This window comes from Chionomys nivalis, chromosome 10 (genome assembly GCF_950005125.1).
Source record: "Chionomys nivalis chromosome 10, mChiNiv1.1, whole genome shotgun sequence".
NCBI classification, from domain to species: domain Eukaryota; kingdom Metazoa; phylum Chordata; class Mammalia; order Rodentia; family Cricetidae; genus Chionomys; species Chionomys nivalis.
The window spans coordinates 18951270-18974365 of NC_080095.1; the positions used below are offsets into that span (position 1 = coordinate 18951270).

Here is a 23096-nt window from a genome sequence, read left to right on the forward strand (position 1 = left end):
AGCAATTAAAAATTAAAAAAAGAAAAGGTATAGGTTTAATGGATATAAATACTCCAGGATGGCTTTCCAGCACCCCAAAGAGGAACTGGGGATGGAGGACTGGAAAACCACGTGATTGTTCTCTGTTGTACAATTTAAATACCCTGTGGGAGTGGTCTGGAATGTTTAGTTGGAGGTGTCATATGGCACCTGGCATACATATCAACCATTATAGAATGTTTGGGTTAAGGCCACACTACAGCCCCTGGCATCCATATATCCAACGAGTCTGGAATGTTCAGGTGTAAGTTCCATCCCAAACACCCTCCTCTGGGAGTTGCCTCAGTCCATACTCCACCAAGGAGAAAGCCCACCAAACGATGCTCCCTCCCCAGAGATGCTCAAGACCACTCCCACAAGATATTTAAATTGTACCCCAGAGAACAAACACATCGTTTTCCGGTCTGGTCTTCCTTCCCCAGCTCCTCTCTAGGGCCTCAAGAGCCACTGGGAATGTTGCTATCCATTAAACCTGTGCTTTTTCTAATTTGGTTTGATTTGGTCTGATTTGGATTACTGTGTAGGGAGAGAGCCTTATTCAGGTATTGAAACTTTTCACTGACCTCTAGTCCTAAAGGTTTATTTTTCAAAAATCTTCACACGTACACTTTAAAGACAGTCTATAGTAACATCAGTATTTGGAAGGTGGAAGGAGGATCAGGAGTTCAAAGCCACCCTTGGCTACACAGAGAGACTGAAGCTAGCCTGCGTTACCAAAAACCCTGTATTAGCAACCAAAATGAATAGCAGAAGGTGGGGAGAGGGCTCAGTGCTAGAGCCCTTGCCACACAAGCCTGAGGTCTAAGTTCCATCTCTAGAACCCGTGAAGAAGAGGGAGGAGAGAACCTGCTTGCCCTAGTTACTTTCTGGGCTGTGAGAAACACCATGACAAGGAAACGTTCAGAAGGAAGGGTTTATTTGGGCTATGGTGTCAGAGGAGCAATGGTCCAGCCTGGCAGGGAGGCCAGCAGCAAGAGGCAGGCAAGGCTGCGGGAGCAGGAAGCCCCAAGCAGAGAGCCAACAGGAAGCAGGGAGACACCGTGAACTCTCAAAGCCCACCCTTCTCCAAGCCACACCTTCCAAACCTCTCCAGACAGCATCACTGACTGGGACTCAATACTGGCGTCTATGGGGAGCATTTCTCACTCAAGGCACCACACCATATCACAGTTTTTCTCTATCCCCTACATGCCTACGGGGCATGCACCTCCCCCGTCACGTACACACTAATAATTATAATGATGGTAGTAGTAATAGTTGTTGTTGTGGTAGTAGATTTTGGATTCCAACCTGGCATGGTGGTCCCCCTGCAGTGCCAGCACTTGGGGCGAGGAGACGGAAGCTCCCCAGATTAAGCTGCCAGCTTGGACGGCTAAGTCAGCAAGCTGGGGGTTCAGCAAGACAGCCTGTCTCAAAGTATAGACAGCAAAGGAGCAATGACCTTCCTCTGAGAGTATACACAGTGCCCATCGTTATCTAGATATAAAACTTCTTTAGCTCAAATTCCATCAATCACCTCACGCACCCAGCAAAGAATTATTTTCCAATACTGTCGGGCTAAGTGCACCTGAGTTAATAAGTAGCTGAGGAACCTTCCCAGGAGACACTGCCTCGTTGTTTTTCACAGAGTTCTGACCAAATACCTGAAAGCCACTATAGGAGGAAGGATGTGTTTTGATTCATTTTGGGGGTGCTGTCCGTCATGATGGGATAGGCATGCTGGCGTTCAGCGTGCAGGACCCCTCCCATCTGGGATGACCAAGAATCAGAGAGCAGGGAATGCTGGCTGGCCAGAGTGATGTTCTAAAATCATTTTTAGCTGATGTATATTATTAATTGATTGCTTGATTTTTAATACTTATTTTGTGTGGAGATGGAACCAGGCCTTGTCACTGAGACGCATTCCCAACCTTGGTTTTTGTTTTCAAACACGACACACCTTGGGGAGTGTTATCAATTTTTTTTTTTTTTGAGACTTACTATATAGCTGCTCTTGAATTTGTCTCCTGGCTCTGACTCCCGAGTCCTGAGATTCCAGCACTTCGTGCCACGCCAGGCTCTTGGAAGGCTGTGTTGTTCCCCACCCTCCATACAATTCTGCTGTTTCTCTTCCCGCCTCAAACCCATTCCACCCCTTTCTGGAGGGCTGCCTTTCTTTGTTTGAGCAACTTCCCTTAGAGGTCACTGACTCTGGGTCCTGGCTGTGAGCCAGGTTATTGGCACCGAGGGCAGGGGGTTTGATAACGATGCATTCTGGCCTGGTTTTTGTCACCAAAGGATAGTCCCTGAGTCCTCAGACAACTCCTGATACCAGAATCAGATATAAAAGACCATAACCAGGTCCCAAGAGGAAACCAGCAGGCAGCTGCTCCCAAGCCTAGGGACGTGATGGATGTCAAGTGCTCTCTGAAGTAACTGACATTCAAGCTTTCTCCTACTGCCAGGCCATGGGAGTCTCTGCTTACCAACTTGCCAGGGACTCAATAGGGTTGTCTAATATAGAGATACACATAATTGCATGATCATATATATGATTATGCATATAGTATATGACTATGAATATATTATGCACATATATGTATATATATGGTGTGTGTGTGTCTTGACAGTGAGGAAATGTTTCATAATACTCATGGTTAGGGAATTTAGCCATTGCGCTAACAGGATAGTGTAATAACGTATTTACACAACCCTATGGCTCCTGGCCCCTAACCTCTATGTATTGTTGCCTATTGCTCCCGATGCCACCGTGCACAAAACACGATTAAACGGTGCACTGGAGACAATGCAGTGAGATACAGGGCACTGCAGACGTACATTACCTTACCGTGTTTACAGTGTGGTGAATGGAACTGGCGCCTCGAGATGCTAGGTGGTGGTTCTAGCCCGAGGCACGCTAACAGCCTCAGTGATCTGTTGTTTAAGAAGCTCAGGGATCACCCTGGGAAACGATACCATAAAATACAGTGAAGGCACAGCCTGGTATTACTGCCGTGGAGTGTGACTCACGGCACATGATCGGGTGCTGTGGAGTTACATGTCTGCTCACACCAGCATCCCGTCAGACTCCGTGAGGATGCACGTGCTACCGTGGGGTTTGTCCATAGCTGCAGCTCCTTTGCAATCCTACAGAACCCCTGCTCTATGTGTGACAAGAGTTGCTCATGGAGACATCAGAGACACACATCCTTGCAAGTCTCCTGCCTCAGCCTCCTGAGGGGTGCAGGGGTGCCTGGCTATGCCTGGATATCTCATTCCTCTTTGTTGTCTCCTCTGTGAACCAACTACTCTGGTTTTTTTTTCCCTGGGCAGGTGGTGTCTTGAGGGAAGAGTATGTTTTCTAACCCCTGGCCTGGGCCTGAGGATGTCGGCAGGAGGTGACCAGAAGGTCAGGAACCCAGGAGCAAGCATCAAGATGGAAGATTACAGCAATCAACACGGAGGTCAACACGTGACAAGTGCTTTTACCTTGGTGGCTTTCCAGACCAGAGGTTGGGGGCTGAGTCCTGGTAAAGGTGCCCCTGTATTCCTGTGCCCCCCCAAGAAAGGCCTTCCCATCTGCCTGGTTCTGGCAGCTGGTGGGATGGCAGCTGAGGGTTCTTCTTGATGTGGCAGTGATCACTCTGACTCTGTGGTACAGGCCATTACCTACACAGCAGTGGGGACAGCGTCTGACGAGTGTCTTCCCTACTGGACTGTGGAACTGTCCTTGGTGCCCTTCTCCTCCCAGATATCGTCAAAGTCCTCCTCAGCTCCAGCCAGAGCTGAGAGTGGCCCATGGGCCTGGGCCTCAGGAAGAAGAGGACACTCTCCATCCCATGCCTGCCTGTGGTGGCCTTGGCTGCTGGGCCAGAAAGGGCCACGGGGAGGCCAGGTTCTGAACCCCTGGAACACCAGAAGCAAGTAGAGAGCAGAGGAGACCTCTGTCGCCCCACAGACCCAAGTCTGAGTCTGCTCATTTCCCCTCAACTTTGCACTGCTGTTCCCTTAACCATCAACGCTGTTCCCCTTTCTCTTGCTGTTGACCACCTACTCGTCCCACAAGGTCCAGTGCAAAATTGCTCCAAAGCCAGTCTGTGCCATGGCACAGCTCACCCGGAATCATCTCTGAACCTCATGTTTGACTCACTGCCATGCTTTTGTTGTGTCTTTAATGTCCCTTTGTTGTGAGTGGTGAGTGTGTGCATGCCTGCGCACATGCATGAAAGGGACAAGCAGGGGAAGACATTGCTGGGGCCTGCCTGTCCCAAGGTCCTTGCTTTCGGGTACCTCTTACCAGCTCCATGTCCCCCAACATTCGTTTCCACTTACTCTTCCGTGATGCTGGGATCAGAAGACCCAAATGCCCTAAAGTCTAGAACACAGAGTACTGCGCTCCGCGGTGAGACCAGCCAGGCATAGGGACAGGTGCGCACTGGAGCACACAGCCTGAAACTGGCAGTGGCCGTCGCCAAGCGGTCAAGGATTCAAGGACTCCAGGCGTCCAGGAGCCAGGGTGCGGGAACGGTCGCATCTCCCAACCCAGACCTCTTGGGTTATGGGGAACCACCGCGACCGGCCCAGGTCCGCCCACGAGGCGCCTAAGTCTCGGCCCCGCCCCCCACCCCGCCTCCTCCCGGGTCCTTAGGTCCCCGCCCGGAGCGGGCACCCGGCGACAGGTGAGCAGAACTCAGCAGAGAGGAGCGCGCTCGGGCCCCAGTGTCGCCACCATGGGCAACAGCGCGGGCCGCAGCGACTTCGAGTGGGTCTACAGCGACCAGCCGCACACGCAGCGGCGCAAGGAGATGCTCGGTGAGCGCGTGCGACCATAACTGGGGACCCGGTGGCCGCTGCGGGATGGGCGGACAGTGGGAGAACTGCTTAGTACGCGCTGCACCGTGGGTTCTTCAGCAGCAACCAGTAGGCACCTGCTGTGCACTGACTCCTTTGCGCAGCGGCCAAGCACACCCACCGGGAATGTGCAGGACACCCTCTCAGGAAACGGTAGAATGCGAGGATCCTACCAGAGGATCGCGGCTCTCCCGCCGCAGACGTCTGCGAGGTCATTTCCCGGGGTGGGCCCGGTCCTGTGGATTCCATGAGAAGGGCAGGAGTCTCGGCTCCGCAGGTGGAGGGTGCATGATAAGAGCTCCTTCCTCCAATGTCCCAAACCTCCTTGTGCCCAGAACGCTCCTTGCAGCGCTCACTTTCCCCCCACCTCACTTTGGCGCCCTAGCATCTGTTAACCCTTCTGCCTCATCGGATTGGCTGTGGGTTTAACTCGCGGTTACTCAACGGTCGGCTTCCGTTTTCCTTGCCGGTGGTATCCGGGCAGGGGTCCAGGTCTTTAGGTTGTCTTCAGCCAGGTCTCCATCTGATGGGTCTTTTTCTTAGAGTTTTTGTTTTTGGCGTCTTCCTGATCTGCCCCTCCCTAATTGTGAAAGTTCTGTCTTACTTTTACATCTTTCAAACTCAGGGTGCACTTGACCAGCTGTCGCTGAAGTTAGGGACTCAGAGCCTGGCAATTGTCCTGTGGGTTTGTGTCTTGTGGTTGTCTCCTATATGTCTGGGTAAGCCATGGTCTCTACTTGTGGGAACTTAGCAGGCACTCCCGCCACCAGAGGAGGGCAGGTGCGTTGCCCTAGGTGTTCCATTGTGTGTGGGGGGGAGGGGAGTAGGGGCTTCCTCAGCCCTTCCCCTGGCCCCCCAGCCTCTCTTCCTGAATTCTCTGGGCACCTGGCCTTAGGTAGAGAAGACCTGTGAGCAGAGACACATATAGGGTGTGTCTCTGTGTGTCCCTGCCCATAGGTGCTCATCGAGTCCAGGCGACTGCACCTGTAACAACCTACCCCCGCGTCCCTGCCCCCAGGGGTTGCTCTTCCTGGTACAGTGGTGGAGGGTGAGGCAGCTTCCTGAGGGACCAGCGCCAATAAGGTACATGACAAGGACCTCCCTCCCTCCCATATGAACAAGTGGGCTTCAGATTTGTGGTCCTCTCTTCTCAGCCTTCTTAGGGCAGGGATTAAAAATGTGTCCCACTGAAACCAGCAAGCTCTCATTTTTTAGCTCCGTTTGCCTCAACTTGCCCTAGATGAAAGGTCATCTCTGGATCCTTCTGCTTCTGCCTTCCTAGGACTGGGATTACAGGCGCTCATCACCACACCCAGCATTTATGGGGTGCTGGGGAATCAACCGAGGGCTTTGCACACACTAAACAACAAACACCACCAGCCAAGCCGCAGCCCAGCCCTAAATGTCGCTAACCAGAGAAATATCCAGATTTCCTAGAAAGATTGGTGGGGAAATGGGGACAGCGCAGGAGCTGTGGGGAGTTGATGGGGACACTCTGGTCCAGGCATAGCAAGAGAACTGTCATCTTCAGGGAGTTGCATTCATGCCCCTGCTGTAGGGACTATGACTTCCTGTTCCCTGTCCAGTTTGTGCCGGTGACTTGGGATGTGTGTTCTTTAATCTGCTTGGGCTCTGGATTTCCTGCACTGATCAGTATGGTTCAGTGTTCCCTCATCAAGGAAGTTCCCCACCCCACCCCACCCCCACCCCACCCCACCCCACCCCACCAGCTGCTCTGATGGTCCCGGCCAATCAGGTGAAGGCTCTCCCTAGGCTCTGCCTCCCCAGCTCCATTGCCCAAGCTCTGGGCTCTGCAGCAGCAATTTAGTGACTGGTAGAAAGGCTGATCCCATGGCCCGGATTCCAAGAGTCACTTGTGACTTGGGGGTGAGTCAGTGTTCAGACGAGGAAGCTGCAGCTTGGTCGAGCGGGAAGGCTGAAGGGAAAGCCTTCCTTACGAAGTTGCTGTTCAGACTTGGGAGGTGATGTGTGAAGGATTCATGAAGGCCAGGATCCCCACAGACATCGATGGCAACCTCCTCCAGAAAGGGCTGGGGACTCAATAAGGACACAGTACGAGAAGACCCACCCATTTCTCCTTCCCTCCCAGCCTCGGGATGGATCCTGAACATAACTCTTTTCTAAGTGCCAGTCAGAGAGAAGGAGCAATTTGCCCTGTGCCAAACAGTGCAGGGGCTGCCGAGGTCTGGGTTGCTCACGTCCAGTTGTAACTCACATGACTGACTGGTGGCTACGTTGAGCGCAGAGCCTGTAGGTGTTGGTTAAGATCAGAATCTCCCAGCCAGGTCCCAGGAAGTCATTGCTAAGGGTTGGCTTCAGGTGTTCAGCGATAAGACCAAAGTCCACCTCTGCTGCTACCTAGGATGAGAACATGCCCTCCTGGCATGGAGTCCTAAGAAAATAGGATTCATGGCAGCATCCAAGAACATGCCTCTCAGGCCAGGGCATGCAGGAAGCTGACCCATTGCACACTGAGCTATGACCACACAAAGGGTTTGTTTTTTGTTTTTTTTTTTTGAAGATAAATGGCTTTGTAGTTTTGTTTGATTTTTTAAAAAAAAATATGAAAGCAAGGTACACACACACACACATGAGGGAAACCAGGAAATAAAAGTCAGTTGTTGGATTGTTTGCTTAGGAAAGGCTTGGTTGAAACTTCTCTCACTGACGATGGATCAGAAGACCTAAACGCCGCCCGAGAGTCTAGGGCACAAAGCAAGCTGCCAGGGGAAGGTGAGGCCCTGATCACCCAGCCAGGGACATGTAGACTCCAGGGTGGCTGGCTGGAAGCCTGCCTCTTGCTAGGCTCTTCAGGGATCTGGTTGAGTCTGTAACTTTCTCTGCCAGGCAGGGTCTGAGATTATAGGAGAGGGGTCTGCCTGCCTTCCTGCCCAGCTCTGTGGCTGCCTTTAGTGCCAGGGTCTCCTTGAGGGCTTGGTTTTTTTTTTTACCCCCAGTTATAGGACCATGGTTTTGTGGTCAGGGGCAATGTGCTGCAGGGCAGGCATTTGTAATGTTGCAGCAAGCAGAAATGGGAAAATGGGATGTGGGGAGCCGGTCCCCAGCAGTGCAGGAGTTAGCGGTCATGTTGTTTCCTGTTACTCCTTCTGTTGCTAAACTCTGGCCTCTGCTCTGGCCTAGCAGGGATACCCAGACACTGACCCTGCTACTTGTCTCTCTGTATTTTGCCTCCTCCCCAATCTGGGAGGTCCAGGCAACTTCCCGGCCTCTGTAAAGATTGTTCTGTGCTGGTCCTGGTTGTTTATTTTCATGGTACTAAGGGTGGAGCTCAGGACCTGGCGCATGCTGGGCCGACACCAGGCTGCTTCTTGCTTCTTGCTTCTTCTTCTTCTTCTTCTTCTTCTTCTTCTTCTTCTTCTTCTTCTTCTTCTTCTTCTTCTTCTTCTTCTTCTTCTTCTTCTTCTTCTTCTCCTTCTCCTTCTCCTTCTCCTTCTCCTCCTCCTCCTCCTCCTCCTCCTCCTCCTCCTCCTCCTCCCCCTCCCCCCTCCTCTTCCTCCTTCCTCTCCTTCTCCTCCTTCTTTTTTGACTTTTCAAGAAGGGTTCCTCTATGTAGTCCCTCCTTTTTTGGAACACTGTAGGCCAGGCTGGTATCTAACTCAGAGATCTGCTGAGTGCCAGATAAGACTTCTTTTTCTTCCCTTTTCATCAACTGACTTCATGTGCTTTCTTCATGTCTTAGCTTCAAGTATTCTAAAGAATAACCTGGCAGCACATGCCCAGGTGTGTACACGAATGCACAGTCACACACATGCACGTGTGCACGTGGCGTATGGTAAATGTGAAGCCACTGGCTCTCTGGAAGGAACTAAAAGCCCCAAGTTGAGGCATTTACCAATTTCTGTAATGGTTTTCACTGTGGCTGGCACCCACTTTCCTGGCCACATCCCTGAGGTAGAGCTGGGGAAGAGATTCCCGCTCTGCTTCCTGTGCCCGGGGAACCCTGGGAGTCGGCCCACATGCCCCTCCCCTGCCTACTTCCTTCCCTTGCTCTCTTCCGGGGATGCCACACCCTCTACCTTTGTCCCCAGGTGTAACTCTGCACCAGACTTTCCCACTCAATGCTCAGTTGTGTCTGGTGCAGTGACTCTGGGGACTTAGGGAAAGCAGAAGCAACCGAACCTCTACACCATAGCCACCCTGAGCCAAAGGTCACCAGATCAGCCTGGGTGCCAGGTGCCTGGTCTGGTGAAGGTCAGTTCCATGTTCTTATCATGGCCTCGTGCAGCTGAGAGGCGAGGGAGAATGCTGGTCTTCTGTGTGAGGGAGCACTCTGGTCTACTGTCCCATTATAAGGGACCCATCTTGTGATTTAATCACCCCAAGGCCTCACTTCCTAACCAATCGTGTGGGGATCTGAGTTGGGGCTGCCTGGGTTCTGCTCAGATAGAGCACCGTCTCTATGTCCCCAAACACACCTTGCCAGCCTGGCTCACACGTTCCGGGACGCTGCACTTAGTCTGTCTTAATGCCGTGTTCCTGCTTTCGTTTTTAGCAACCTTATGGAGGTATATTAGCATGTCATGCAAGGGCTTCATTTTAAGGCCACACTGCAGGTGTCTTTGGTTTGCAACGTGACTCAATCTGACCACACTTCTGTTACCTCAAACACTTCTTAGGGTCTGAGGCCATTCCCACCAGCAGCTACCCTGGCATCTTCAGTGGATAAATTTCAGTTCAAGTGTCCATCCCACTGTTTGGCCTGTCACAGCACTCTAGCCAGGGCACACTATGTGCTCTGTATGAGCTCACATGCCAGTCCCTGATTCGAAGTCCATAATTCATCAGCTGGGGATCCCCAGAGACCTGCATGCAGACCCAGGTCTAACACGTGGGCGAGTGAGGATGTGAGACTCGGGAAGGCGCTCCGGACCACTGTTAATACTGTCCAGTTCTCCCAGGGGACTCCAACGTGCTAGGGCAGGGCCAGGCTTGCCCGTGACTCAGAACTGGGCTAGGACAGATCAAAGTAGTGGGGAGTCATCCTTGTAGTCTGAGGTGGAGCTGGGAGGAAGTTCTAGAAAGCTTTGGGTGCTTGGATGAGAGACTGGTCAGCTATGGAGAGGTGGTGGTACTGTTCATGTGAGCACTTCTACCTATGGTCACTAGGGGGCATCATCATCACTAAGCGGTTTGGTGGCGGGAGGAGAGAGGCTGAACCTCTGAAGGATCCCATGACCCAGGAGACAAGATCACTCCCCTGTAGCCAGACTAGTAGTCTTGTGCCTTCATTAGCTTCTCTGGAAAGGGGTGGGAGAATCCTTTCCTGGGTGGTGTGGATGCCAGTTGGGAGGGGCATGATGGTTACAGAACGGAAGTGATGATAGGTCTTATTGGTGGGACCCCATTGCAGACCAAAGAGAGGGGGGAGTCGCCACCTCCATGGGTCAATAGGGAGGGGGTGCTGGAGTGGCCTGCAGCCGACAGGCCCTCTCTCCTCCCAGCTCTTGACTCTGTCCCTGATGACACAGTTGACAAACAGGAGAGTTTCTGGAAAAACCAAGGCTTCCTCAGAGGTACAGGTTAAGAGTGTCTGTGGCCAGGCAGTAGTGGCAGTAGTGGTGGCTCTCACCTTTAACCCTAGAACTCAGGAGGCAGAGGCAGGCGGATCTCTGTGAGGTCAAGGCCAGCCTGCTCTACAGAGCAATTTCCAGGACAGCCAAGGCTACACAAAGAAACCCTGTTTCTAAAAACAAGAGAGAGAGAGGGGGGAAGAAGGAGGAGGAGGAGGAAGAAGAAGAAGAGGAGGAGGAGAAGAAGGAAGAAGAAGAAGAAGAAGAAGAAGAAGAAGAAGAAGAAGAAGAAGAAGAAGAGGAGGAGGAGGAGGAGGAGGAGGAGGAGGAGGAGAAGAAGAAGAAGAAAAGAAGAAGAAGAAAAGAAGAAGAAGAAAAGAAGAAGAAGAAGAAGAAGAAGAAGAAGAAGAAGAAGAAGAAGAAGAAGAAGAAGAAGAAGAAGAGACGACGACGACAAGGAGTGTCTTGTAGATGGGGTTGTTACCATAGGCTCTGGGTCCTTAAGAACAAGTGACTAGCACATGTAGTGGCAAATCTGGGGCATTTAGGTCAGGCCTCCTTAGATCCAGTGGCCATGTGCCCCTAGGACAGATGCCACCTCCACGTGCCCCTAGTTTAGTTGGCTATCATGGAAAGCACACCAGAAGTGGGGTGGAGAAGGCAGCCCAAGAGAGGGGGGCACTGGTTTGAGTCTGAGGATGCTTGACTGTGGAGTTCTAGCTGGCTGCCAGGGCTGGACTCCAGGCCATGTGGCAGAGTTGAGAACTCTTGAGACATGCATAGGGCATCCAGGCTAGAGGCTCAGTGGGCTAGAGACTGGATACCGCCCATGTCCACCAAGAGAGGACTTAAGTGGCATGCCCATTGGATGGAGGGGCCACTCAGGGTCTGTCAAGGGGAAGCTTAGGGAGTTCAGGATGGGGTGGGGAGGGGAACACACTGTCCTTCCGTGTCTTATGTTTCTCCTCTATGGGAGGGAACTGAGGCAGAGGAGGGACAGCTAGGACTCCAGGGTGCAGTTGAGTTATTCATTGGGAGCTGTTGGCGCTGGGGGTAGGGCCTGGGCAGAGGGAAGGGGCCATTGAGCAAACACCCCTGTCTTAGGGTTTCCATTGCTGTGATAAAACACGACCAAAGAGCAGGTTAGCGAGGACAGGGTTTATGAGGCTTAACTCCCATGTCACTGTTCATCACTGAAGGAAGTCAGGACAGGAACTCTCACAGGGCAGGATCCTGGAGGCAGCAGCTGATGAAGAGGCCATGGAGGGGAGCCGCTTACTGGCTTGCTTCCCCTTACTTGCTCGGCCTGATTTCTTATAGAACTCAGGATTACCAGCCCAGGGAAAGCACCACCCACCATGGGCTGCCCCCCATTGATCATTAAGTGAGAAAATGCCTTACACCTGGATCTCATGGAAGCATTCCTCAACCGAGACTCCTTTCTCTGGGGATTCTAGCTTGTATCAAGTTGACACACAAATCCAGCCAGTACAACGGACCCCTTCTCAACCTGACACACAGACATGCCTACTAGTAAGCCGCATCTCTTCCTTTCTTACTCATCCCCAAGATCTCACGCTAAAATCATAAATAATTTTGGAAGTCCCACAGTCTTTACAAATTTAGCCTTTAAAATTTCAGTCCAGTTTCTTTGAAAAGTTCAAGTCTTTCATCTGTGGGCTCCCTCAAAAGTCAAAAGTAAGTACCATCTTCAAGAGGGACGAACCAGCGATCTGGGACCCACTCACTATCTTCGGGACTCCCACAGATGGCTTGGGTTGCTCTCCAGCTCTGCCCTCCACAGCACACACAGCTTGGTGTCCAGGCTCCGGCTGGTCCCACTCCGCCACTCTTCTTGGTGGTCATCCTACGGTGCTGGCATCTCCAAAACGCTGGGGTCTTAGGCTGCAACCAGGATGTACTTTCACCAATAGCCTCCCACAGGCTCTCTCCAAGGTGCCAAGCCTCAGCTTCTCTGCATGACCCCTTCTGTCCTGGGCCTTCAATTGCCACCGAGGCTGCACTTTCACCAACGGCCTCTTCTGGCCTCTCACAGTGCCGAGCCTCAGCTGCTCTCCATGACCCCTTCATGCCTTCAAAACCATTATCACCTGGGTGGCTCTTACACATGACCAAGTCTGGCGGCCAGCATGAGGCACAACATTGCCCACCTGTGGAACACAACTTCACTGTGATCTCAGGAAACACTTCCCAGAAGACTTCACCTCAGTGACACTGGTCTCTTCTTCATCACTGCGAATTTCCTAGTTACAGCCGACGAGCATCACGTATCCCAGCAAAGTTTTGCTTCAGCAGTTCTGGTATCTTGTTGACCAGAGCTAATTCTTCAGCCCCAGATAACCAGAGCCACAGAATCTTAATTCAGAATAGCAAATGGCCCTGATCGAGTCTTTAAACTTCCCTCTGACTCCACAAGCCAGGCCTCCATCTTCTGTGCTGCTCTCAATGTTCTCATCTTCCAAGTTCCACAGAGCATCCCACAGAGCTCTTCACTCTCAATGGCTCTTCTAGACCCGAATTCCAAAGTTTTTCTACAATCCTCCCACCAAACATGGTCAGGACTGTCGCAGCAATACCCCACTTCTGGTACCAATTTGTCTTAGTTAGGGTTTTTATTGACGCAATGAAGCATTGTGACCAAAAGGCAAGCTGGGGAGGACAGGGTTTATTAGGTCTATACTTCAGCATTGCTGTTCATCACCGAAGGATTCAGGGCAGGATTCTGGAGGCAGGAGCTGGTGCAGAGGCCATGGAGAGGTGCTCTTGACTGGCTTGCTTCCCCTGCCTTGCTCAGCCCACCTTCTTATAGAAGCCAGGACCAATAACCCAGGGATGGCACCACCCACCATGGGCTGGGCCCTTCCCCATCAATCGTTAAAGGAGAAAATGCCTTATACCTGGATCTCAGGGAGCGATTTCCTCGACTGAGGCTCCTTCCTCAGATGACTCTAGCTTGTTTCAAGTTGACACACAGAACCAGCCAGAGCAGGCCCACAGTCACTTCTGCTAGGCTGGTGCTCAGGTGTGCCCTGCATGTGCTAGCCTCTGCTAGGCTGTGTACTCAGGTGGGTCCTGCATGTGCTAGCCTCTGCTAGGCTGTGTGCTCATGTGGGTCCTGCATGTGCTAGCCTATATCTAAGCTAGGGCCTGGGCCCCGCTGCCTTCGAGTTCACCTGGTTGGGGCTCACCTGACGCAGGTGTGGCTGGACCCGCCTTCTTGCGCTGATGCTTGGCTTCCTTCCATGGGGAAGCAAGGGCAGCTGCCTTTTGGACGTCCTTAGCTGGAGCTAGTGGCTGGCTGCTGCCTAGGGAGGCCGAGGGGGTGAGGCAGGTACACAGAAGCCACTCACGGAGGACTGGGAAGCTGGTGGCATGCACAGATGCAGACACTTTGCATGTGATTTTCCTGGTGTCACCCTGCAGATGTCCCTATTCTGTCAGCAAGACATGCTGCCTTCCGCATGATCCTGGGTTCCTCTCCGTTTTCCTGCGGCACTGAGGCCCTCCCTGATGGTGTCCTTCGGACCCTGGCTCTGCATCTGTCCCCCCTACCCTCCAACTCCCCAGGTAGCAGCAGGCACATCAGTCCCTCCAGGAGAAGGCCAGAGTATGGCTCACATATCTGTCTGTCCTGTGTGCTCAGAGCCACACCCCTGCTGAGTCCAGAGGGAGGGGCCATCCTGCCAGGACTGGTGAGGAGCAGGGCCCTCAGAGCCAGGCCACACTTGGCTGGCCTCTGTCCCAAGGCTGGGAGGAGGAGGCCCTGAATGGAGTCACCCGTGTTGGGTGTATGCCACTTCACAGTATCCTTTGCTCTGGACATTGGCATTCTGGCCTATTTTTCACTGGGCAGAAATTCACATCAGCAGAGTCGTATTCCTTCTGGAAGTTCCACGGGGGAGCAGGTTCCATGGTCTTTCCTGGTTTCTGGAGTCCCCCACCTTCCTCACCAGGCCTCCTGTGTTCCAAGACAGGCGGCCTCTCCTCGTGCCTCATTTAGCCCTTGGCTCCCAGCTTGGCTCTTGCATTACCTGGGGAGCCTTGTCATGGCTTTAATCATGTGTGTCTCTTCTTGACCTTTCACCTAAGGTGGTCATAGGTTGTGATGTTAGCATGTGGGCATTTTGGGGGGTGTATTGTTCTGCTTACCACTGGTGCTAAATGGCCTCCCCCGTAACTGTGGGCGGGGTTGAAATGGAAACATTTAATGCCCTGATGGGACATGCCCACGTCATCACACCACATGCCACCATGAACCTTGACAAGTGGCCTCTGTCAGCCTGCCTTAGCTTGCCCCTGAAATCCCTCAGGGAGCTAGCAAGGCCTTATCTCAGGGCCATGCCAGATTGCTCAGGGGAGGTATCTGGGAGCTGGAATTCTTCAACAGTGGGACTTCAGTTTTGCTTTGTCAGGTGGTCTGGGACTCCTGAGGTCCAGCCACCCTTCTTCCTCAGCCCCTGTGTGCCTGGGACCAGAGGTGTGATTCTGTGTGTCTCCCAGGATAATGTTCTCTCCCTTTTCTTTTTCTTTTGGGGGTGGGGATTTAAAACAGGGTTTCTCTATTTCCCTGGCTGTCCTAAAACATGCTCTGTAGACCAAACTCAGAGATCTTCCTGCTTCTGCCTCCTGAGTGCCAAGATAAAAGGTGTGAGCCAACACTGTCCAGCCGAACTTTCTTTTCCTGTGGTAAAACATATATACAATTTGCCTATTTATTTATACGTGGTCTCATGCAGTCCAGGCTACCTCAAACTCATGTAGCTGAGAGATATCTTGAACTCTGACCCTCCTGCCTCCACCCCCACGTGCTAGGATTATAGCCGTGTTTGTTGGCACACTTTGCTCATGCAGTGCTGGGAATGAACCCACGGCCTGGCAACTGAACTGCTCCTCCGACCCTGCCCCTTTGGGTGTGCAAGCTGGAGGCATTACATAGCATCACTGCTGTTGACATGGCCTTGCCCATCCCAGTCAAGGCTGCAGCCCCTGCTATGATCCTACTGGCCAGCCCTAGGCCACACAAGCTGAGGCCACTGTCTGCTCAGAGTGGTGCTGATGCTGAGGACTGGTGCTATTTAACTGAGGTGCCCTAGAATAAGATTCTGTCTGGCTGGTGAAGTTTTCCCATTGTCACGGTCCCCCTCGGCCAGCAAGGAGGACACGCAACACTGGAGCTCTTCTTGCTAAGCAGTTTATTCAGGACCTTTTCACAATTATATCTCACTCTCTCCTCCCCTCTCTCCTCCCCCTCTCTCCTCCCCCTCTCTCCTCCCCCTCTCTCCTCCCCCTCTCTCCTCCCCCTCTCTCCTCCCCTCTCTCCTCCCCCTCTCTCCTCCCCTCTCTCCTCCCCCTCCCCCTCTCCCCCCTCTCCCCCCTCCTCCCCCCTCCTCCCCCCCTCCTCTCCCCCCTCCTCTCCCCCCTCCTCTCCCCCCTCCTCTCCCCCCTCCTCTCTCCTAGGGCAAACCTCTCCCAGCCCTTAAGTAGGCATGGGCTACCAATCCTGGATTGCCAGGTGGGCACTGCTCATAGGTCCACGCATATGCAAGCAGCTGACAATCATTGAGTGATAATAGCATAAGTCAGGCCTAGTTGATATTAGGAGTTGATTATCACAGAGAGCACTCGCTTTTGGGATCGTGGAGGGCGGAAGCCAGCACCATCAGGGGCGACTCCATGCAGCTCTCTACACACAGCCATCAGGTGTGACTCCACACGGCTCTCTACAGTTCCCCCTTTTTGTTTTGCAAAGCAACAGGCAAGAGTAGAGGTCTGATCTCTGCTAAAAATGGAACATGTACTAGTGTCTGTCCAGGTGTCATCCACCCAGAGAACACTAGACCTGTCCGGTGTCTTTTTACAGAGGTGGGAGCTAGACACCAACCCACATGCAATCAGACTTGCTCTTCTTGAGGTTGATGTATGCTTACCTCAAGTGCAGTGCGCAAGCCTCGCATCCTGTGCTCGCTTACATCTCTAGCCATACTTCGGGAGACTGTCCTGCTTCGATGGCCGTGAAGGCCTGAATGGTCATAACTGCATTGCGATGCTGGTGAAACCCTTATGTGACAAATGCACCACAGGCATACCAGGGAGGCAAGCACCATTAAGCCTGTTAGGGCTCCTACTCCCGCCCACTCCTTCAGATGATCCATGGAGTGATCCAGGAGGATAGTCCTTCTGCCAGGCTGGTATCCATGCGTGTGGAATCTGCAGTCGCCACTCGCAGCTTTTCCAGTTGTTTTCGAATTCACCAGACCAATTACCTAAAAGATATCTAGACAATTCTTTAGACAGATTAGCTGCATGGGTTAATCTTTCATGCTGAATGCTGGACACACACAGCCCCGGATGGACAGAAATATCTGACTAGGGTATAGACTTGCCTCTCATACCCCAGCTGCCATACCCCCGTGACACATTCATTCTTGTCAGCTGAGTGCATGGAAGACACCTTCTCCCTCGTGCACCTCTTTGGCTTCCCTAGCAGCTCAGCTGATCCTGCTTCTGCTAAGTGACCATATGCTGCATTCTCATGGGTTGTCTGATCTTACACAGGATTTAAAGATAAATGCCCATGACAACAGGTGTTGAGATTGCCAGCAGTAGGGTTCCCAATCCCCACTAGACCCAACCTCCCATTTGGGCTACGGTATTCTACCAACCCTTTGGCTAAAACAGTACACACAGGTACCTGCTCCTACAATAGGGCAGTCTCTTGATTTAAATTCGCTCTGTCACAGACTCTTCAGCGGCGTGCAGAGCCTAAAACTGCCATTGCCTTTTCCTTGCCCTGCGGCTACGCTGCGTTCTCGGGCAGCCCTGTGGGGTCTGTGCTCCAGCTTGTCTCAGCTCCAGCACTTGTTGCGTTTGCTGATACTCTTAGCACTGCTGTGGCATCTGCCAGGCTAGGCACCGACTGCTGAGGCAATGTGCCTTCCACCACAGCCACCTAGCAAAGCTCTGCTCCAGCTGCCTTCTAGCCCCAGCTGCAGTTGTTCTGGGTCCAGACTGGTGCACAGAGTGGAGCAGAACTCAGGAAAGCAGGCTTGCTGCTCTGCAACCACTGAAGGGTGGAGCAGAACCCAGGAAAGCAGGCTTGCTGCTCTGCAACCATTGAAGGGGCCCCACTTACACCATGTTTTAGGGAATTTGGACGTTGTCAATTTGGCTACTTCCTGCTGAGCGGGACGTTGCATTCTTACTGCCATTTTCAGTCGAGCTCGGACACAGGTCGAGGCAGTGACTGGAGAGAGGAGGGGACTCTACCTCCCCACCAAGCTGGAAGGTGGAGGCGAGGGAGCACAGAACAGCCCTGGTTGGGCTGCACTTCTATGCCCTGAGGCACACGCTGGGAGTGGCCTAGCGTTCTGGCCTTGTCTCCCTCTTCAAGGCAGGTCCTGGGTGTTTGCAGCTTCGCTGACCCTCAGCGCTGCTTGGCCTTGGAGCCACAGCTGCTCACACTCCACTGCAAACTCAGGAGGTCTCGGTAATTCAAACCACATGAATCTAACTCCCTTCCTTAGCGTACCTTGTTCCGCGGCAAAATTCAGATCTCTACCAAGCTTGTCCCAGGATGACACATTAAGATTGCCAGAGATGGCAAACCAAGGAGCAATTGTGTCACATTCAGTCAAAAACTTTTCCAATGCGCTCCTTAACAGCTCGTTAAGAGCCAGAAAAATCAGGTGTGATGTTGAAGCGCCCATTCTAAAATCCCATTCTTTTAGTTTTACTTTATCCGTCCACTTTGGTCGTGGCTATACTGCCCCCGCTCTCCCTTCTTCTACCGGGGAGAGCGGAAAACCCGCTTTTTTTGCGGATCCCCAGTCTTTACCTGAGGATTATCCGGTGCACCCCCTGACTGCAGCAAGTTCTGGGCTCCACGGAGAGAGGTTTGGAGGTTCCCCATGCGCGGCACCACTTGTCCCCGTACGGGCCACCAACTGTCGCGGCCCCCCTCGGCCAGCAAGGAGGACGCACAACACTGGAGCTCTTCTTGCTAAGCAGTTTATTCAGGACCTTTTTACAATTATATCTCTCTCTCCCTTTCTCTCTCTCATTCACTCACACTCACCCTCTTCCTCTCTCTCCCAGCCCTTAAGTAGGCATGGGCTACCAATCCTGGATTGCCAGGTGGGCACTGCTCATAGGTCCATGCATATGCAAACAGCTGACAATCATTGCATGATAATAGCATAAGTCAGGCCTAGTTGATATTAGGAGTTGATTATCACAGAGAGCACTCGCTTTCGGGATCGGAGGGCAGGAGCCAGCATCATCAGGGACTCCACGCAGCTCTCTACACACAGCCATCAGGTGTGACTCCACACGGCTCTCTACACCCCATCTGTAGGACAGTGCTGGCCCCATCTCTGGGATGTCTGCCCTTGTCCAGGAAGCCGAGGGACAGAGCAGACCTGGGGGAATCTGTCACCCTGAGCTTTTGATGACCCTTTGTTCCTGGATGCAGCGCTTGATGTTTGACCAGATCCTGCTGTCTCCTTCTGATCTTGCCCCACCCTTAGTCTCTAGATGCCAGCACCTAAATATGTCACCACTCTGCCTGCCCTTCCCTCCTGGCCCTTCCCAACCTGGCTAACTTCCACACGTACCATTTGCCCCTTTTCTAGAAAACAAAACACAAAAAAGCACCAACTATGCAAGGATGGACGCTTGCTGCCCCGAAGAGACAGGTAAATTTTGTTAGCTTCTCTACGGTGCTTGTTTATTTTAGGGACTGCCTCCCAAGCCATGCCTTGCCACTCTGAGCACCTGACAAGTTTGGGAATGCCCAGTCCACATCATCCCTCTTTGACCAAGTCGTACATGACATAGACACGTGTTGACTGGAACACTAGGGGCCAGAAGGCTTGTGGCTCTGATGCTACTTTGATTCTGTGACCTGTTGTGACACCTACACTTTATTTAGGTTGGTGACAAATTCCTGCACCCTGAGAAGTCTGCCAGCCTCTCCCCAAAGGTAGTCAGAGGTAGGAGATCCTTTGTACCCCACAGTCCAGGCTGCAACTCTTCCAAGACACGAAGTATAGGGATGGCATGTCTCTCTAAGACCCTTGAGGGTATGGGGTGGAATCTTGAATGCTTTCAGGCACTGCTAGGGGCTGAGATGGGAGATGACAGGAAGAGGATGCGGGTTCAGTGAATGCCAAGACACTCATCACTCTTGTCTTCCCTGTAGCCAAGTACCCAGCCATTAAGGACCTGATGCGGCCAGACCCCCACATCAAGTGGACAGTGCTGGGTCTGGTGCTGGTGCAGTTTCTGGCCTGCTGGCTGGTGAAGGGGCTCTCCTGGCGATGGCTGCTCTTCTGGGCTTATGCCTTCGGTGGCTGCATCAACCACTCACTGACCCTGGCCATTCATGACATCTCGCACAACACTGCATTTGGCACGAACTTTGCCTCCCGCAACCGCTGGTTCGCCATCTTCGCTAATCTACCCATTGGCGTACCTTATGCCACATCCTTCAAAAAGTACCATGTGGACCACCATCGATACCTGGGCGGAGATGGGCTGGACGTGGACATTCCCACGAACTTTGAAGGCTGGTTCTTCTGTACGCCGGCCCGCAAGCTGCTCTGGCTGGCCCTACAACCCTTCTTCTACTCGCTGCGGCCACTCTATGTGAACCCCAAGGCGGTGACTCGTATGGAGATGCTCAATACCCTGGTGCAGCTGGCTGTTGACCTGACCATTTTTGCCCTCTGGGGGATCAAACCCGTCGTCTACCTTCTAGCTGGCTCCTTCCTGGGCCTGGGCCTACACCCTATCTCTGGCCACTTCGTGGCTGAACATTATATGTTCATGAAGGGCCACGAGACTTACTCCTACTACGGGCCCCTCAACTGGATCACCTTCAATGTGGGCTACCACATGGAGCACCATGACTTTCCCAGCATCCCCGGCTGCTACCTGCCACTGGTAAGTGCTCAGCCTGGGCTGAGCAGGCACGGGGGCGGGGGGGGGGGGATGAGGAGTAAGGGGGAAGGCTCTGCCATTCCCAGGTTGACTTCTCCTCTGTGTGTTGGTAAGGGGATGGTCATTCATTTCTGGCGTGCTGGGCTGGAGATGGAAGAGGCAGATCCAGATAAGACAGAGTTTCTCAAGGCAGGTGCGGGCTAGCAGCGTAGGCTAGACCTGCTGATGGTGTGTCCTGCTCACGTACTCACCCCGTTTCAGCTTCCTTTTCTGTATCAGTGGACACCATGAGAAGCACTCCACTTTGTCTCCCGCCTGTGGCTGCTAATTTCCTGTCAGTCTTGTGACAGTCTGGGCGTACTTCTCCAGCCTGGAGCTGGCCAGGCAGCACAGCTGTGGTTTTGTCCTTATAACCAATGGAGACCGGTTACAGCTACAGGAAGGGGAGGCTGAGGTGCAGGGGGTGAAGGTTGAGAGGGACAGGAAGCCTTGAATGCCAGTGCCTGTTAGACAGGTGTGCCAAGGAGCAGCAGTGGAGGAGGGTTCTTGGGAAATTCCTGAGTATGTTTGTGTATGTTCTTCTTGGGTGCCCAGGTGTGTGTGTGTGTGTGTGTGTGTGTGTGTCTGTTGTGCACACACAGTGGGCTGGGTGACTTTGGATGCTCCCAGTGCTGTGCTTGTGCAGCCTATGAAGCCGCACCTGCTGTAACTGTCACTCAAATGGACATTTGAGAAGGAAGCAGAGGTTAAAAGGGATAGCTCATCTCAGAAGTCACGCTTGCGTCTCTCCGGAAGCTGCCTCTGACAGGAGCAGTTTTCACAGCCCACCTCAGATGTGGAGCACTGCCTTGCCTGGGGAGGTGGCAGGGCAATTTCCACAGCACCGTGATGGCTCGGTTACAGGTGCTGGGGCTGGAACACCCCCAGGGGAAGGAGGCAGACATGGCGTATCAGGTCAGGGGAAAGACGGGGTAGAGACGTGTGTTGGGTGAAGAGGTGTGTTGGGTGAGGAAGCAGTGAAAGCTGAAGCCCAGAGCCTGGCAGAGCATAGGATGCTGGGGTGAGGAATGAGGGTGTTAGTCAAGACCTCAGGGTACAGGTCTCAGAACTCTGCAGGACCATAATGGACCCACCTTGACCTTTGGGATCAGAAAGTTGGTGGGTGTGGAGGTGGGGCACTCTGGCTGTGGTGCCCTCCCTGCTGGGGCCTCCTTCACCTGCAGCTGGTGTGTGTGTGTGTGTACAGCTGGTGTGCACGCGTGTGTGCTCTCATTGCATGTGTGGTAGAGTACCAGCCAAGGTTCAGCCTTGACCCCCCACCCCTTTCCACAGGTGCGGAAGATTGCACCCGAATACTACGACCACCTGCCGCAGCACCACTCCTGGGTGAAGGTGCTCTGGGACTTTGTATTTGAGGACTCTATGGGACCCTATGCCAGGGTTAAGCGCACGTGTAAGCTGGCAGAGGACCGCCTGTGAACCCTGCCGGCCAGCAGTCCTGAGGGGTGCAGCCCCGTGCCTCTTGGCCCCACTTCTGTGGGCCAGGGCCACAGAACTGGTCTAGCTACATCAGCTCCTGCAATCTAGGCTGCTTCTGGCCCAGCAACAGGGGATGCAGCTGTGGTCGGGGCAACCAGGCTTACCTAATCTCTGGCCTTCCCTCCGACTGACCAGGATACTCTGTGCCTGTGGTCCCATGGAGTTGCCTTCTCTGTTCTTATGCCTTAGATTAAACCTAATATTTGTCTTTATAGTCAATGTGTTGTCCTTCTTTTGGGCAGGATGGAGCCTTGGTCTGAACCTGGGCCCTCAGAGTATGTTGCCTGAATCCAGGTGGGTGAAGGCCAGCTCCGTGCCTGTCTCTCCTTCTCTCAGGCTCTGGAAGGGTGTGTCCCTGAGGCCTCTGCCACTGTGGGAAAGCTTCAAGGTATGGGCTTCAGAAGGTCCCTCCAAGCCATGGAACAGTTCCCCTTTAGGCCCTCTGACCTGTGAAACCATCCCGGGCTTGGATAGGGCTGGGCTGGCAGCACAGGGTCCACAGCCCTGGACAGGGTTGGGTGGGGCTGGCAGCATGGGGTCCACAGCCCTGGACAGGGTCGGGTCAGGCTGGCAGCACGGAGTCCACAGGCCTGGACAGGGTTGGGTCGGGCAGGTAGCACGGGGTCCACAGCCCTGGACAGGGTTGGGTCGGGCAGGTAGCACGGGGTCCACAGCCCTGGACAGGGTTGGGTCGGGCAGGTAGCACGGGGTCCACAGCCCTGGACAGGGTCGGATCGGGTAGGCAGCACGGGGTCCACAGCCCTGGACAGGATTCCCAAGTCAGATAGCTGGATGGGCAGTTTCTGTGTGTGTGTGTAATAGTTGCAGGTGGAGCATAAATACTGATGTGATGGCATAGCTGTGAATAGAGAGGTAGCCTTGGTTAGTGACCTGGTCCTAAGGGGCTGGACCATGGTGGGTCCTGGTGTCCAGAGTAGGCATCAGCAGTGTGTTGAAAGAGGATGCCTTGGCAGAGAGGGATAAGAGTGGGCCCAGCCTTATAGCTCCCACTACAGCCTGGGGCTTGAGGAGCTAGGCTTGGGCAAGGACACCACCACAGAGGCAGCCTGGGAAAGAGGACGTGCTATAGCCCATGCCCCATGCCTGGGAGTGGCCCTGCAGCTCTAGGAACAGGTATCTCTGAAGAGTGTGACAGTTGACCTTCTGAGATGTGAG

The 23096-nt window shown here is 53.2% G+C and overlaps 1 protein-coding gene across 2 annotated transcripts; it reads left to right on the forward strand.

Annotated features, from left to right (window-relative positions):
- The first annotated feature begins 4705 nt into the window (after positions 1–4705).
- Degs2 (delta 4-desaturase, sphingolipid 2) lies at positions 4706–22100 on the forward strand. 2 transcript variants are annotated; one of them, XM_057782944.1, is made up of 4 exons: positions 4707–4830; positions 19073–19135; positions 19642–20384; positions 21714–22100. In XM_057782944.1, the coding sequence occupies exons 1-4, from the start codon at positions 4749–4751 to the stop codon at positions 21858–21860; spliced, it is 1035 nt and encodes a 344-aa protein (XP_057638927.1). In that variant the 5' UTR covers positions 4707–4748; the 3' UTR covers positions 21861–22100. The 2 variants fall into 2 exon arrangements, with proteins under 2 accessions (XP_057638928.1, XP_057638927.1); XM_057782945.1 differs by lacking the exon at positions 19073–19135 and having other exon boundaries at positions 4706–4830.
- Positions 22101–23096: the final 996 nt, after the last annotated feature.

Bases quoted from the DNA above. Each gene is read 5' to 3' on its own strand.
- Degs2 (XM_057782944.1), top strand. From the start codon at position 4,749: ATGGGCAACAGCGCGGGCCGCAGCGACTTCGAGTGGGTCTACAGCGAC. The intron at 19,136-19,641 runs GTAAATTTTGTT...TCTTCCCTGTAG, and splicing joins TTGCTGCCCCGAAGAGACAG to CCAAGTACCCAGCCATTAAG. The intron at 20,385-21,713 runs GTAAGTGCTCAG...CCCTTTCCACAG, and splicing joins CCGGCTGCTACCTGCCACTG to GTGCGGAAGATTGCACCCGA.